The sequence below is a fragment of the Coptis chinensis genome, chromosome 6 (genome assembly GCF_015680905.1).
Source record: "Coptis chinensis isolate HL-2020 chromosome 6, ASM1568090v1, whole genome shotgun sequence".
Taxonomy (NCBI): Eukaryota; Viridiplantae; Streptophyta; class Magnoliopsida; order Ranunculales; family Ranunculaceae; genus Coptis; species Coptis chinensis.
Genome location: NC_141461.1, coordinates 45,515,750 through 45,530,201, shown reverse-complemented (window position 1 = coordinate 45,530,201; position 14,452 = coordinate 45,515,750). Strand labels below are relative to the sequence as shown.

The window sequence follows — 14,452 nt, the reverse complement described above, 5'->3', positions numbered from 1 at the left end:
TTTACATGTAAAAATAAAGGGTTATTTAGCTTTTGGTTCCAATAATAACGATATTTGGTCCACACTTAATCTTGAAAATATAGAAGAATCTAATATGCAAAGTTAGAGGTTATAACCCCCGTTATCCTTGTTCTTGCATCTGGCCGATGGAAAGAATACAAATAAACGTTTGGTCCTTTCTACCGTGAGTTGACCATGTTGACTGTAATTGACACGTCTAAAATTTTTAAATGGTGAGATTTCCCTTACGTGTTATTAACTAAATTGTGTATTTGTGTATGATTCTTCTATCTACGCAAGTTTTTTTTTTCCCGCTTTTATTTGGTCCTTCTAACACCATCATTAATGGACTACAACTTAACAAAACTTGGAAAACGTTAAAAACCTTTACGCAACATGAATTAATTCCACCCATTTTCTTTCTTCAAAGTTAAGAAAGCTTACGAAACATGTATCTTACGGTCAGTGGAGGAGCCAGGATTATATTTCAAGGTGGGCAAATTAATATGCAACTCAAAATTCATTACACCAGAAATTGGAAATTCCAAACATGTGTACATTCATTATCCAAAAAAGAAAGTTTTCCTAAAACTCAAAGTCAAGCAAAAAATTACATGTGTCCACGACGAGTATCCATTTTCTGAAAGTGTTGCATGATTGCTTCAAAATAAATGTTTTTAAATATGTCTTTCTTAATATGTAACTAAGCAATCATTCAACCACTCATCTCCTATACAATTCCGGAGTCGATTCTTCATAATATGCAAAGCTGAAAATACTCTCGATCTCAACAATGGCAGTAGTGACTGGCAGAATAAGTGATAAAGTAATGAGCAAAAAAACTAATGGAAACACAATGTTCATTTTAGTCTCAACCATCTTCTTGGCAAGGTCGTTGATCCCTTTCAAATTCAGAAACTCATTGTTAGAGCTAACATCAAGAATATAGGTCTCAAGTTGATTAGGTAGTACCATGAGATCTAACTCAGAAAAGTCAGAGGGATAAAACTGGGTGAAACGAACCAGTTTTTGCTTATCAAAAGCAGCAAATGACCCACGTGGACTGAGACAAACCATACAAAGAACCAAATCAGTATTTGCTTCATTAAAACAATCATTTAGCTCTTGGCTCTATCTGTTGATGCAAACATAAAATAGTCCAATGCAGTAGTAATGTAAGTTTGTAATTTCTTTAGTATTACGTCGAGGTCCCCCAGTTGTTACAAACTTATCATTTATCTGAGGAACATAAATGTTATGCTTAGTACATACTGAAGACACTTAATCTAGGAGAAAACCCCACCCATTATCTCTCATTGTTTGTAATCGTTCCTTAATTACTTCAACAAGTCCCATTGCATTAACAATATCTTGGTCCTTTCGCTGCAAAGCTTTCGGCAAATCATGGCTAATTGCTAAGATGTTCTTCATTAAGTACAAACTCAACATGAAATCAAAGATTGCAATGAATTTAACAATCCATATGCTTCACCTCTTTGTTATGCGTTTGAGCCATCTTTAGCAACATTTTCAAGGACATCAAAAGTGATTCATATATAATGCGAGCTCCAACGAGTATCTCCTGAATGTTTTAGGCTTGTCTCTTGATTCTTACCTTTTCCACTTGAAATTTCCCCCTTTGAAAGTGAATCAAGAATATTATTAGCTTGTTTTTCTCGAAGAGCGTCACGACGCTTACACGATGCTCCAACTATATTTGTCACATTAGAAACAATACTAAAGAGTAATGCAATTAGCTTTTCACTCTTTGCAACAGATACAAGAGCTAACTAGAGCTAATAAGCGAAATAGTGGACATAGAATGCACTTTTGTTTTCGTTCATGATGAGTGATTTGAGGCCATTAAACCCCCATCATATTGCTGGCACCGTAATAACCTTGCCCGCGCAAACTAGCAATACTCAGCCCATGCTTTGTAAACACTCGAGTGATCTCTTTCTTAAGAAAAATAGCACTTGTGAGTCGACATAACGGATGACAACAACCATTTGTTCTTTGATTGAAACGTCACGAGCTTCATCAACCAAAACAACAAACAAAGAATCTCCACAATCTTTTAGAATGACATTCGTAGTCTCTACTGCAGCTGCATTTACGATATATCTATGTAGTTGGTCATTATCAGGAGCACTATCGAGAACAACATTGTCAATAGCTTCATTATGTCTAGCTCTATACTTCAAAAGTTCAAGAAGATGTCCCTGATTTCTTTGATTCATCATTACCAAGAAACGCTAGCCCTTCTTGCAAAAGAAATCTACAACAATCAACAATTGCATTTAAGCGAACCCAATAGTCACTTCGAGCTTGGTTTGATTGCCTATTGAGAAAGGTTCCAATATGCTGAGTTTGATTCATCAAGATTTGAGCTGACTTCTAAGCTTGGTTGTGAGCACTCCCAAATTTCCCAGCATGTTCTTGCAATTTGTTCTTCTTTCCCCAATTAGTAAATCCATCAAGAGTAAAGCAATTTCCACCCCCTTGTGATCCAGTAATACATTTGAAGAGATAGCAATACAAACAAAATGCAGCATCCTTATCTATATTATACTCAAGCCAGTCGCCAAACTCATCAAACCATTCCCACTTGAACTTTCGATTAGCACGACCATGAGTAGTAATAGAGAAATTGTGATTTCGAGGTTGACAAGGACCTCTTAACAAGTATGCTCTTTGAATAGTTTCCCTATCATTGGGATGATAATCAGACATTGGGTATCGCAACCCAGGATCTGTAGCAAGGTTCAACAAGTCAATTTCTCTGTGAGTTCGCTTCGAATAGGTTGAACTTCACCACTTCCATCTCTCGATGTGCTAGGAGTTTGTTGATCAATGGTTGCTTTCCATTTGTTTAAGTATTTCTCCAGTGTGTTCAGCATTACTAGCTAGTAAAATAATCAAAATCACAATCCAAATCAATTATACAAAATATAAAATACAAATTTCAAGCAAAACAATAACATGCAGTTTAATTGGATCGGGGGTGGGTGAGGTATTTACAAAATTGTGAACAAAGGAAATTAAAAGAAGTATTTATGAAAGATTAAAGATGTTCGATGAATCAATGACGAAGAGCAACAAGTCAGGCGCGAGTTTTGTTTTAGAATTTGGAAACAGAAACTGATGAAGAAGAAAGGAGGGGTTTTGTTTTCATTCTAATATCTAATTATAAGTTTTGATACGGTGCTCTAAGGAGTAAGGGGTAGCAAAGTTTCACACTTTTGGAAAATTTTAAAACTAACGCACATTAGACATGACCTTTATTTTTTTGGGAAGTTCAGGGTGTACAGCTGCCCCCACCCTTGCGCCCCCTTGGCTCCGCCCCTGCTTACGGTGATCAGGTGATGACGTGTTATCAAATTTAGGAAAATTTACAAACTTTATTTGGTATCAAATTTAACATTTCTTTTACATACACAATCCACATGGTATTTAGTAAAAGTTGTTCTTCATGACATAATACAGAGCGCGCCCCGCGCTCGTACATAACACCAATGGAGCGCGCCCCACGCTTCGGGCATGACCAATGTCCAGTAGATATAGCGCGCCCCATGCTCTTCTCTAGCACAAACAGAGCACGCCCCACGCCTCATGTTTCTCAAGTCACACCGACTGTTTTGTTTCTATTTTAACTTGTAATCTCTATTTAGAACTTGTAATCTCTATATAAATAATTGTAACCTCCTTAGAAATCAATCAAGTAAATATTCTCAAATCTCTCTATCTCTAATTTATCATGGTATTAGCCTAATTTTGATCCAAACCCTAACCCTAACCTCTATCAGCTTCCGCCTCCTCTCAATTCTCAATGGCCAACGCCTCCACTCCCAATAATGACTCTCCTCTAGATTCTGATGATCCTTTCTTTGTCCACCACTCAGATATCCCCATGGTTATCCTCGTATCTCCTCTGTTATCAGGGGACAATTATCCGACTTGGTTATGGTCTATCTCTAGAGCCCTTCGAGCAAAGAATAAGTTTGGTTTTGTCGATGGCTCTGTAACACCTCCCAGCACTCCCAAAGAAAAATCCAAGTGGTTACGATGTACTCCAGATATCCGTGGCAGCATCCTCTATGTTGACTCTGCATCCGAAATATAGAAAGATCTCGGTGATCGTTTTTCACAAACTAATGCACCCAAGGTTTTTCAACTGAAGGATTCCGTCACTCTTCTCAAGCAAGACAATCGTCCCGTATCTGTTTATTTCACTTTGCTTAAATCTTTCTGGGATGAATTAAGTTCTTTATCTACTATGCCTGTTTGTACTTGTGGTCATACATCTATTTTTGCCAAAGAGGTTGAAAACGGTCTTTCTATGATATTCATGCAAGGCCTAGATCCTCATTTTCAATCTATCCGCAGTCAAATTCTCTTGATGGATCCTTTTCCTCGTATGTGCAAGATTTATTCTTTAATTCGACAAGAGGAGAAGCAACAAGAGATTCATGCACTCTCTTCCTTTTGCTCCAGACGCTGCTGCCCTGATTACTCACTTTCAGAAGACCAACTGGGCTTCTTCTTTGAAATCAGGCCCGCCTAAACCTCCGCAGCACAACAATGGTTCGCCTTAGCCAAGAGCGCGCAAGCCCGGCAACCAGAGCGCGCACGCGCTCGTCCTTTCTACAACCATTGTAACTGAGTTGGACATCATATTGGTACATGTTACAAACTGCATGGTTATCCACCCAAGCCTGCTCAAGTCAATTCGGTTGCTACAGGCTCCACTTCTCCTGTTTTCTCCAATGAATAATACCACCAAATTCTCAGTTTCCTTGATTCAGGTAGTACCACTTCACAAGCAAATCTGACAGGTATATCTCTCTCGTGTTTTTCTAAATCCATATGGATCATTGACTATGGTGCTACCAATCATGTATGTTCGTCATTACATCTGTTTTCTCATTATCATGCTTGTTTAACACTTTCTACTCTTAAACTTCCGGATGGCACAGACCATTTAATTACTCATGTTGGTAGTGTTATTCTCTTCCCTCTATTGCGTCTTGACAATGTTTTGTTTGTTCCCACTTTTCATTTTAACTTGCTTTCCATTAGTGAACTAGTCAAATCTCACCCTATCTTTGTCACGTTTACTAATGATTCTTGTCCTTTCTAGGACCAGTTATCGGAGAAGAAGATTGGATTGGGACTGCTTAATGGGGGACTCTACCATCTCCAACTAGCTTCTATTTGCTCATCCTACAACTCCACCACCAATAATTTATGGCATTATCGCTTAGGACATCTCTCTTCCATGCCTTTGCAGATTTTAGCTAAGCAGTTTCCTTTCATTTCTAGTTCCAATAATGCTACTTGCAATATATGTCCGCAAGCTAAGCAAACATGTTTATTTTTTCCTCATAGTTCAATAAAAACTATTAGACCTTTCCAAATGATTCATTGTGACATTTTACCATCTTATTCCATTGCTCATTTTTTTTAACTATTATCGATGATTTTAGTCGTGCTACATGGATTTATCTTATGATTGTCAAATCGATCTGAAACTGCCATGCATTTACAATTTTTTTTTGTCATGGTTAATACTCAATTTCACTCTACAATACATTCACTCATATCTGGCCATAGCAATATTGATGACCATTTTCATGAAATCTAAGTCCTTCGATCCGACAATGGATCCGAATTTATATCCCATAACATGCAACAATTTTTTTCAAAACATGGGGTTATCCACCAACGTAGTTGCGTTGCTACTCCTCAACAAAACGCTGTTGTTGAAAGAAAATATCGTCACTTACTCAACGTTGCACGAGCGTTACATTTTCAAGCTCATCTCCCTTTATCCTTCTGGGGTGAATGCATACTCACCGCAGGCTATCTCATTAACAAAATTCCTAGTACCTTGTTAAATGACAAATCACCTCATGAGCTTTTATTTACAACACCTCCCACTCTTGTCCACCTTCGTGTTTTTGGTTGTTTATGTTTTGCTCACAACACTTCCATTAAAAATAAGTTTGATCACCGCGGGAAACCTGGCATCTTCATTGGTTATCCTTATGCTCAGAAGGGCTATCGTATTTATGATTTATCTTCCAAGAAAATTTTTACTTCCCGTGACATGATTTTCCATGAGAATTTCTTCCCCTATCAAAATTTATCTTCCCAACCATCCCATTTGCCAGTTTATCCCTTACCCATCCTCGACAATGAGACATTCGACCTTCAATCACCTCCTATCACTCCAAGATACAAGCACCCAGCCTCCCCTCCCCACACTTTTCCAACTCGGGGCAGCTCGGCCTCGCGATTTTGAACTCCTCACCACCATAACCCAACCATCCTGCCTCACCTCAATCCAATCCCCACACTCTCACCCAAGGCACCTACAGTCCCTCATTCGGCCAACCTCATCCACTCAAACTCTAAGGTAACACAGTCTTCCACTCCATATCATATGGCTCTCTATGTTTCTGACACTAACTTTTTTACTTGTCATAAAGTTTTTTTGTCTAAAGTGTCTTCTTCAGTTGTTCCTACATCTTTTTCTCAAGCTGTCAAAATTCCAGAATGGAAAGTTGCTATGGCTGCTGAAATTGCAGCTTTGGAACAAAATAACACATGGACTCTTGTTCCGTCATCCTCTCATCATAGGCCCATTGGTTGTAAATGGGTTTTTAAGATTAAATATCATTCAGATGGTTCTATTGGATGTTATAAAGCTCGTCTTGTTGCCAAGGGTTACAATCAGATTGAAGGCCAAGACTATCATGACACTTTTGCACACGTTGCTAAATTAGTCACTGTTCGATTACTTCTCTCCATTGCTGCTATCAGACATTAGACTTTTCACCAGCTGGACGTCCACAATGCCTTCCTCTAAGGCGATTTGGATGAAATTGTTTATATGACCTTACCTCATGGATTCGCCAAACAGGGGGAGCACAGGATATGTCGCCTCAATAAGTCATTATATGGACTCAAGCAGGCTTCTCGGCAATGGTTTGCCAAACTATCTACGTCTAAGTCTGATTATTCACTCAGTCTAAGTCTGATTATTCTCTATTCACTAATATTTGTGGTTCTGATTCTACATTTGTCCTTATATATGTTGATGACATTCTGATCACAGGCAACAATCCATCTCTCATTCAGAACTTGAAGAAATTTTTAGAAGCAAAGTTCTATATCAAGGACTTGGGACGTCTAAAATATTTCTTGGGTATCGAGGTTGCTCGTTCCAAAGAAGGATTGTTTCTTACACAGCGCAAATGTCTTTTGGACATTCTGTCTGCTGTGGTACCACTGGTGGTCGTATTTCTGAGTTCCCTACGGAACAAAACATCAACCTCCATACCGATGGTGGCACATTACTTCAGGATCCCACACTACAAGAAAAAAGGCTTTATATCACTGTTAAAATCTTTTGTCACTGTTTTTTTTTTTTCCAAAACCGTGACGGAGTGAGAGTCATTTATTTTTTTTCCAAAACCGTCACAAATATTTGTTCCAGACTAGTCTCTCTCTAGCATAAAAAACGGTAACAACTGCTCAAAAACCGTCACAACAAATCATATAATTTGTGACGGTTTTAAATAAACGGTTATGCATTCATCATTTTTAACAGTCATAAAAACATAAAAAAATGGTAACAACTGCTCAAAAACCGTCACAACAAATCATATCATTTGTGACGGTTTTAAATAAACTGTTATGCATTCATCTTTTTGATCAGTCATAAAAAGCACCATTAGTCATGACGGTTTGGGTAAAACCGTGATATGTATATTATTTTTTATTAAAAAAAAACGTGAATATATATATATATATATACAAAATTGGAAACCTACAATAAACTACACACCTGAATAAACTACATACCTAAATATGATCCATTAAATTTCAAGTAACACTCATATATATTGTTAATTTCATTGAAACATTCCAATCCCCTTGTACTTAATCGTAAAACGTAATAAAGTAAATAACACATTTTCCATCTAATTCATATAAATATAATCAACCTAATCCAAATCGAAATGAAAAAATAACCTAATCTTGTCAAAGTCGATCACCCACATATGAACAAATTGGACAAATCCTCTGCGCTTTCCCAACTGGTAGTATTCACTCCTCCAAAGGAACCCCAAAATCCTATCTCACATCTTTTAACACACTTGCCCACTTGAATCCTGCAATTGAAAAGAGGTGGTGACACTCAATATAACTTGATATAAAACAGTCAGTACATGCACCGATATACAAGGTAACCAAGTAATCTAGGCATGCACAAATTATATAAAAGATATTTCTTAAGGATTTAAAATAAATCATTAGTAGGTATGATAGTTGAATGCAAAATAGTTAACTCAAGATCATAAATACCTATGTGAATCAGCAAAATTGCAAATGTTGATATATTTGTAGCGCCCCAAAATTTTCAGACAATTGAATATTTAGATAAAAGAGCTCGATCCAAATATTCAACCGTCTAATAAACCAAGACGTGAGCTAGTTCGACCCACATGAGTCCAACTAGAACTAAAATATAAAACACCCTTTGAACATAGCGTTCAAAGAAATTTCGACAGAGTTTCCTCCGTATTTCCAATATTTCATAAATTTAAAATATGTCATAACCTGAAATTCAAATAATATACTTCCATTTAATATATAAAAAACCTCAGTCGTAACCCAACTACTAAAAGATATATTGATTCGTGGCACCGGCTACTTAACCATCTCGACAAATGCCAGTTAAATCAAGTAGCTGCAGCGCCCCGAAATCAATCTCTTACTCTAGATCGGTATTTCACACTTGGAACGGTCATCAACGTCATAATTTATACCTAATGGATGCATTCTAATATGGATTCATTTTTAAAGACAATAAAGAAATAATAATTTATTACAACACAATTAGAAGGAATAAATTTGAAATTAAAATAAATAAGTGAAGGAACTTTTGTATCACTCAGAGTGCGCTTCATTCACGTTAAATTGTTCTTAACTTGCCCGTATGCCTTTTCTTGTCTTATGGAAGCACCTGTTCATCCCTGTGAAGATACACTAACGCTCAACGTTGGATACATAGTCAATATATAATAATCAACTTGAAATGAAATTGAAAACAAAAGACAAGGTTAACACATACTTTTAGTTGCTTAATACCACTTACCGTGTTCTTATAAAATACTTGTAAGTGTATCAATTACTGGAATTTCATTAAACACGTTAGCAGGCAATGTTAATCAATATTACCAACAGATTTAAATCATGCCCAACACATACGAATATAATTTAACCAAAATTTATCAATACTAAAACAGGTTAAACACTCAACTTCATTGTACAAGGGGTAGGGGTTTTTCTATGGAAGTGGCTGAGCCATGTGGCTGCCTACGTACCCTTTTGGGATCAAGCTAGTTGTAGTTCTCCTATTGATAAGGTGTTTCTATAGGAATGGATTAAGCCATTTCCGATGAGGAAGGCGGTATGGGTTCCTCACTCATGTTCTAATCATGTAACGTCCACTAACCGATTCTCGACCTTGAATCGGTATTCTACATGTACGTCACTTCACTTCTAATCTTCAAGGTTTCCCCAAATACTTAATCATACAAACTCTCCATACCAATAAAAGAATATTAACTAATTTTCATTTGAACTAGCCAAAAATATAATTACGCGAGAAAAACAAACAACAAATTACGCGTGGCCTAGCGTTGTCACTAGCAAAGGGCATGAGTGACTTGGATGCGGCCTGGAAGAGGCCTGTAACGGCCTGGCGAGTGACTTGGATGCGGCCTGGTACGGCTTGGTGCTGGCCTGGAAAGTGGCCTGGTTATTTATTTATTTATTTTTTTGATTGGCAAGCCTGTTTTAAATGAGATCAAGAACTCTTTGATGTTTGGCGGGTTCAATCCCCGCACCTCCTAGGTATCATCACCCAAAGGTTTTACCAACTTTGCTAGTCGGCACCGCCCCGGTTATTTTAACTCTCTCTCTATATATATATAGATTAAGCCCAAAATTATAGTAACTTATAGATCGAACCCAAGGAATTAAATGATATATATATATATATATATATATATATATATATATATATATATATATATATATATATATATATATCATTTAATTCCTTGGGGTTCGATCTATAAGTTACTAGCGCACCCTTGGGCTTAATCTACTATATGAATAATCCACCAAAGTATATAGACTCAAGTATATACTTCTTGCCGCAAATAGCAAGTTATTAAAACCCAACACAAAGAGAAACCCAGTCTAACTGTTCGTACCTGGTGTATGGACACCTTACTGTTTAAAAGTGTTTTGAAGACCAGGTAGACTTTGAATTTGGGAGTGGTAGGTGTTGTTCATGTATGCGCCCCCACCCAACTGTTCCTCAAATATTTAGCCTTGAGACCAACAAGGGAAACTTCCACCCAAAACTCATCAAAAGTCACGAAGTCGCCTTATCGATCTATCCAAGCTTTCCCCCTCTAGCTTCGTGTCGAGTTTTCCTTTTTCGCTCGTAAAAAAAAGAATCGAACCTCAAAGACACCTCTCTTGTCCGTCACCTAGCACCTTAAGGTTTATCCTCCCTCTCCAGAAGCCAGCCATACATGGCTAACTAGTAAAACAGACCCCTCCCCCTCATCACTTCGTGTCTATCCCATAGTTAAAGGCTAAAGCCTTATTAGTAACCCATGCCCAACTCACCTGATATAGTTAGGCCCAAAAAATTAAAGCATGCCCAATATAATATAATGGCCCAACATAATAACAAGGCCAATACAATACACAGGCCCAATATAAAAATAACCATCAATGAAAAGCCCATAATCCTCAAAGTCCGCCAATAATAAACGTTAAAACTCCACCAATGATAAACGTTAAAACCCCGCCATATATCTAGTAATTGACCGGTTCCATTTTAATGGTTACAAACAATAAATTTACATTAACTTTGGAAATTACCGCGTCAAATACCCATACCAAAATTTGTAATTACTAGAATAATTAAATAAAACATATACCAACACTCAACTCACATCACATCATCAATTATTATATAGTAGCACTGAACTAACATATAAAATGACTAAATTACCCTTAGTGAAATTCCGAGTCATTACAATATTTAAGGGGTAAGTCGACCGAAACTATTTGAAACAAGCTACAAGTCATTATATGCATCTTATAAGAAACCCTGATATCGCAAACAAACAATCTGTCCATTGTTAAGTTAAACCAAGATAGACTTAGGTCCAATACCCATTAATTGTTCTTGGGGTACACATGTACAACTCAAACCCTTTGTGAATAACTCAAACACTTACAACCAAGTACAAAGCTTCTATATATATATAAATAAATAAACATACTGCCAATGCTTTAGTCTACCCCAAGGAGATGAAAAAAATGTATATATACACTTTAATCAATTTTAAGTGCCTAAGAGTCGAAAAGTAAACTACGAAAATTCATTATCAGTGTAAGTATATGAACGATAAAAATTTCAGTTTGAACAGTCTAACATGTTAGTTTTGTAGATTTTAGCACAGACATCGACAAGTAATGAAACTTGGTTCACTTGAATGTAGACTCAACGGGGTAATGTTTTCGTGTAGGTAGAATCCCAGCTTGAACACGACTCAAACTTTCTACCCTACGCACACTGCTAAACACAACTACTATCACTTTTGCTATTAACATTACCAAATATCAGCCTTTTAAATAGAGACTAATAGCATCAACTTGGTGATGATGTCCACTGAAATATAAGAAACATTCTACAGTAGAATCATCATATAAACATGGCAACAAAAGAAAATAATTATCATATAGCCTAGTATAGTAGCATAAACGAAAGAATTATTGGAAAAAAAAATACCTAGTAATTAAGAAGCACCTTATATTCATAAAGGGCCAAAGCCAAGTCCTTGTTCAAAGAGCACAGCCATGAAACTACAAGCAACAGAAGTACATTCCTTTTTTACTTCCCTGACCTTAAACAAAATAATATAAGAGCTTAAGCTAGAATCCAGGCGACCATCACCTACTTCATATCACCAGGACTTAGGTAGCATCCAAATATAACTAACATGAGTTCTGACGGAAACTTATTCCTTGAGAGTAGCCCTATATCAAATCATGACAATATGACATGCACTTGACTATGCACTATATTCAAGATGCCTGAGTAACAATGTCAAACCATCACTAATACAATACTGTCAACCAATATGCAACTCTAAATACCACAAACTAATATAGTCCTTGACTATTTGAGTGCATTCTATTAATTGTAAACTTTAAGTAAAATTAAGGATTTTTAGATCAATCAAAACTAAAAGTGAAAAATCCCTAACTACCCAAAAACGAATTAAACTTTGAATGAACATAGATATCGAACAAATCTTAGGGTGAGTGAAACAACATCATCTAATTGCCTTTTCATTCGGCTCTTCTTTAATACCCAATGTGAAAACATTCAAAGACAAAGCCGCCTCTCTATGGCAACAATGACCTTGAAGTGCTTGTTCATCAAGAATAGCTTGAGCAGCAGCCACTATAGTAGCAAAAGGTTAGGTGTATGTAGGAACCTGACTTAAGGTCTTCATAATACTTTAACGATTTCCAAACCTTAGCATAGAAGAATTTCAGTCTAACCATTTAACGGAAAAAGAATTTCAGTCTAACCATTTATTTGCAAACAAATACCTTAGCATACCACAACAAGGCATGAAAGTACCTAATAGCCACTTTTACCTCATACATACATAGCAAGTCACTTCAAAAACTAGAAGGATAATTGTTCCCAAAATAAACTAATCAGACGAAACAGACTAAGCAATTGACTACACATTTCTCTTTCCCCTTTCCCATAACTAATTTCATTACTCATTAGCATGCCACAGTTAAGAAGCAACGTGAGCTCTACATTTGCCAATTTGATGTGGATTAGAGCTCTACTTCTTCACTGTCCTGTAGAGTCTACTATCAATGTCATCTCACCTTTGTAGGTAGCAAAAAGTAGGAGTGAGCAGCACTGGAGAAGTGACGAAGAAGTCAAAGAAAGCAAAGACTCGATTGGCTGACGAAAGAAAAAATGAATGAGCATAAGTCCCATTCTCAAAAGTAAAAAAAAAAATGAATGAGCATAAGTCCCATTTTCAATTCCAGGAATATCAACGGGCTGTATTCCAAATAATCCTTTAGTAAGTAGCTGCAAAACAATTACATATTTACATGAGAAATATTTTTTGTAGTACTATATTGATCATAGATAATGTGGCATGACTTTACCATCTAACAAACTCTTGCACTGTTTCCACTCTAAATAGCTTCCATATTATTTTGATTCTTCTTGGGTGCAAGCAGAGTTGTGTTTGTACTAGTCAAAGAAATTGAGTGAAATCATAGGCATTAGAGCCTTATAGTTCCTTTTCCCAAACAAAAAACAAAAAAGAAGACATGGTGAGAGATATCCTGGGAAGAGAAGGAACCTTTTGGGATCTTCATTAGTATCTTTGTCAGCCTCGACCAATGGCGCTGCAAAGTCAGACCAATGCAACTACCACAGGACAGATAGGAAAACAAGTGTTATGTAAATATTATCAAGTCTATAGCAAGTGAATCACTCGTATGAAACATTGAAGTGAAAACTTATCTGTCCCTTGCGCACCGATTCTCATAGAGCAACCAAAAAATTTAATCAATCAAGCTGCTTACTTGATTCAACTAAATGAACTTCTTGTAATGGAACCCACCGTAACAAAGGAATAGCATATCATCCTTGAAGTTCCAGAGTCTCCTCCAACATGATTAGTTAGCATCTCCTGGACGTTCTCCTTATTTCCCTCATTATTTTACCTGCTATCCTAGAGTTTAATTGATTATCATATCTATTCTTACCAAAACAGCACACTAGTAAAGCAATCCAAATCAAACCCCACTAATTTATATCCACTACACACTCTTTTGAATATGCTTAATATATACTTTCTGTTTAATATAAGTTCAATATGTTTAATATATACTTTGGTTCATAATCTCAAGCCAACTCTGTAAACTCTTCTCGTGTAAGGAAATTATTCCAAATGAAAAGAACAAAATCATGTACCTTTTCCTTAAGTAGGACTAGCAGGCAGAAAACACCAAAACTTTCAGAGAAAAAGGTGTGTGTGTGTGTGTGTGGGGGATCAAATTAAGCTTACACTGTCATCATCTAATGGGAACAAATTCAAATCCAAAATGCAAGATGTAACCCTACACCACTTGAATTACCTTGACTGATCCAAAGACTCCTATGGTTTTTGGCGTATTACTTGAAATTTATAGAAGACCACTTGAAATTTAGCTTGCATTGTCATCATTTAATGGGAACATATTCAAATCCAAAACGCAAGATGTAACCCTACACCACTTGAATTACCTTGATTGATCCAAAGAC

General features: G+C 36.6%; 2 protein-coding genes across 2 annotated transcripts; both read right to left on the bottom strand.

Annotated features, from left to right (window-relative positions):
• Positions 1-723: 723 nt before the first annotated feature.
• Positions 724-2,240, bottom strand: LOC147493217 (uncharacterized). Its single transcript, XM_086567784.1, has 4 exons — positions 1,977-2,240; positions 1,342-1,425; positions 1,229-1,239; positions 724-1,063 (listed from the first exon to the last, which is right to left on the bottom strand). Exons 1-4 carry the CDS (start codon positions 2,238-2,240, stop codon positions 724-726), a joined length of 699 nt encoding a protein of 232 aa, XP_086423910.1.
• A 157-nt stretch (positions 2,241-2,397) lies between these two features.
• Positions 2,398-2,733, bottom strand: LOC147493216 (uncharacterized). The gene has a single exon (XM_086567783.1). The coding sequence runs from the start codon at positions 2,731-2,733 to the stop codon at positions 2,398-2,400; it is 336 nt and encodes a 111-aa protein (XP_086423909.1).
• Between the last annotated feature and the right edge of the window lie 11,719 nt (positions 2,734-14,452).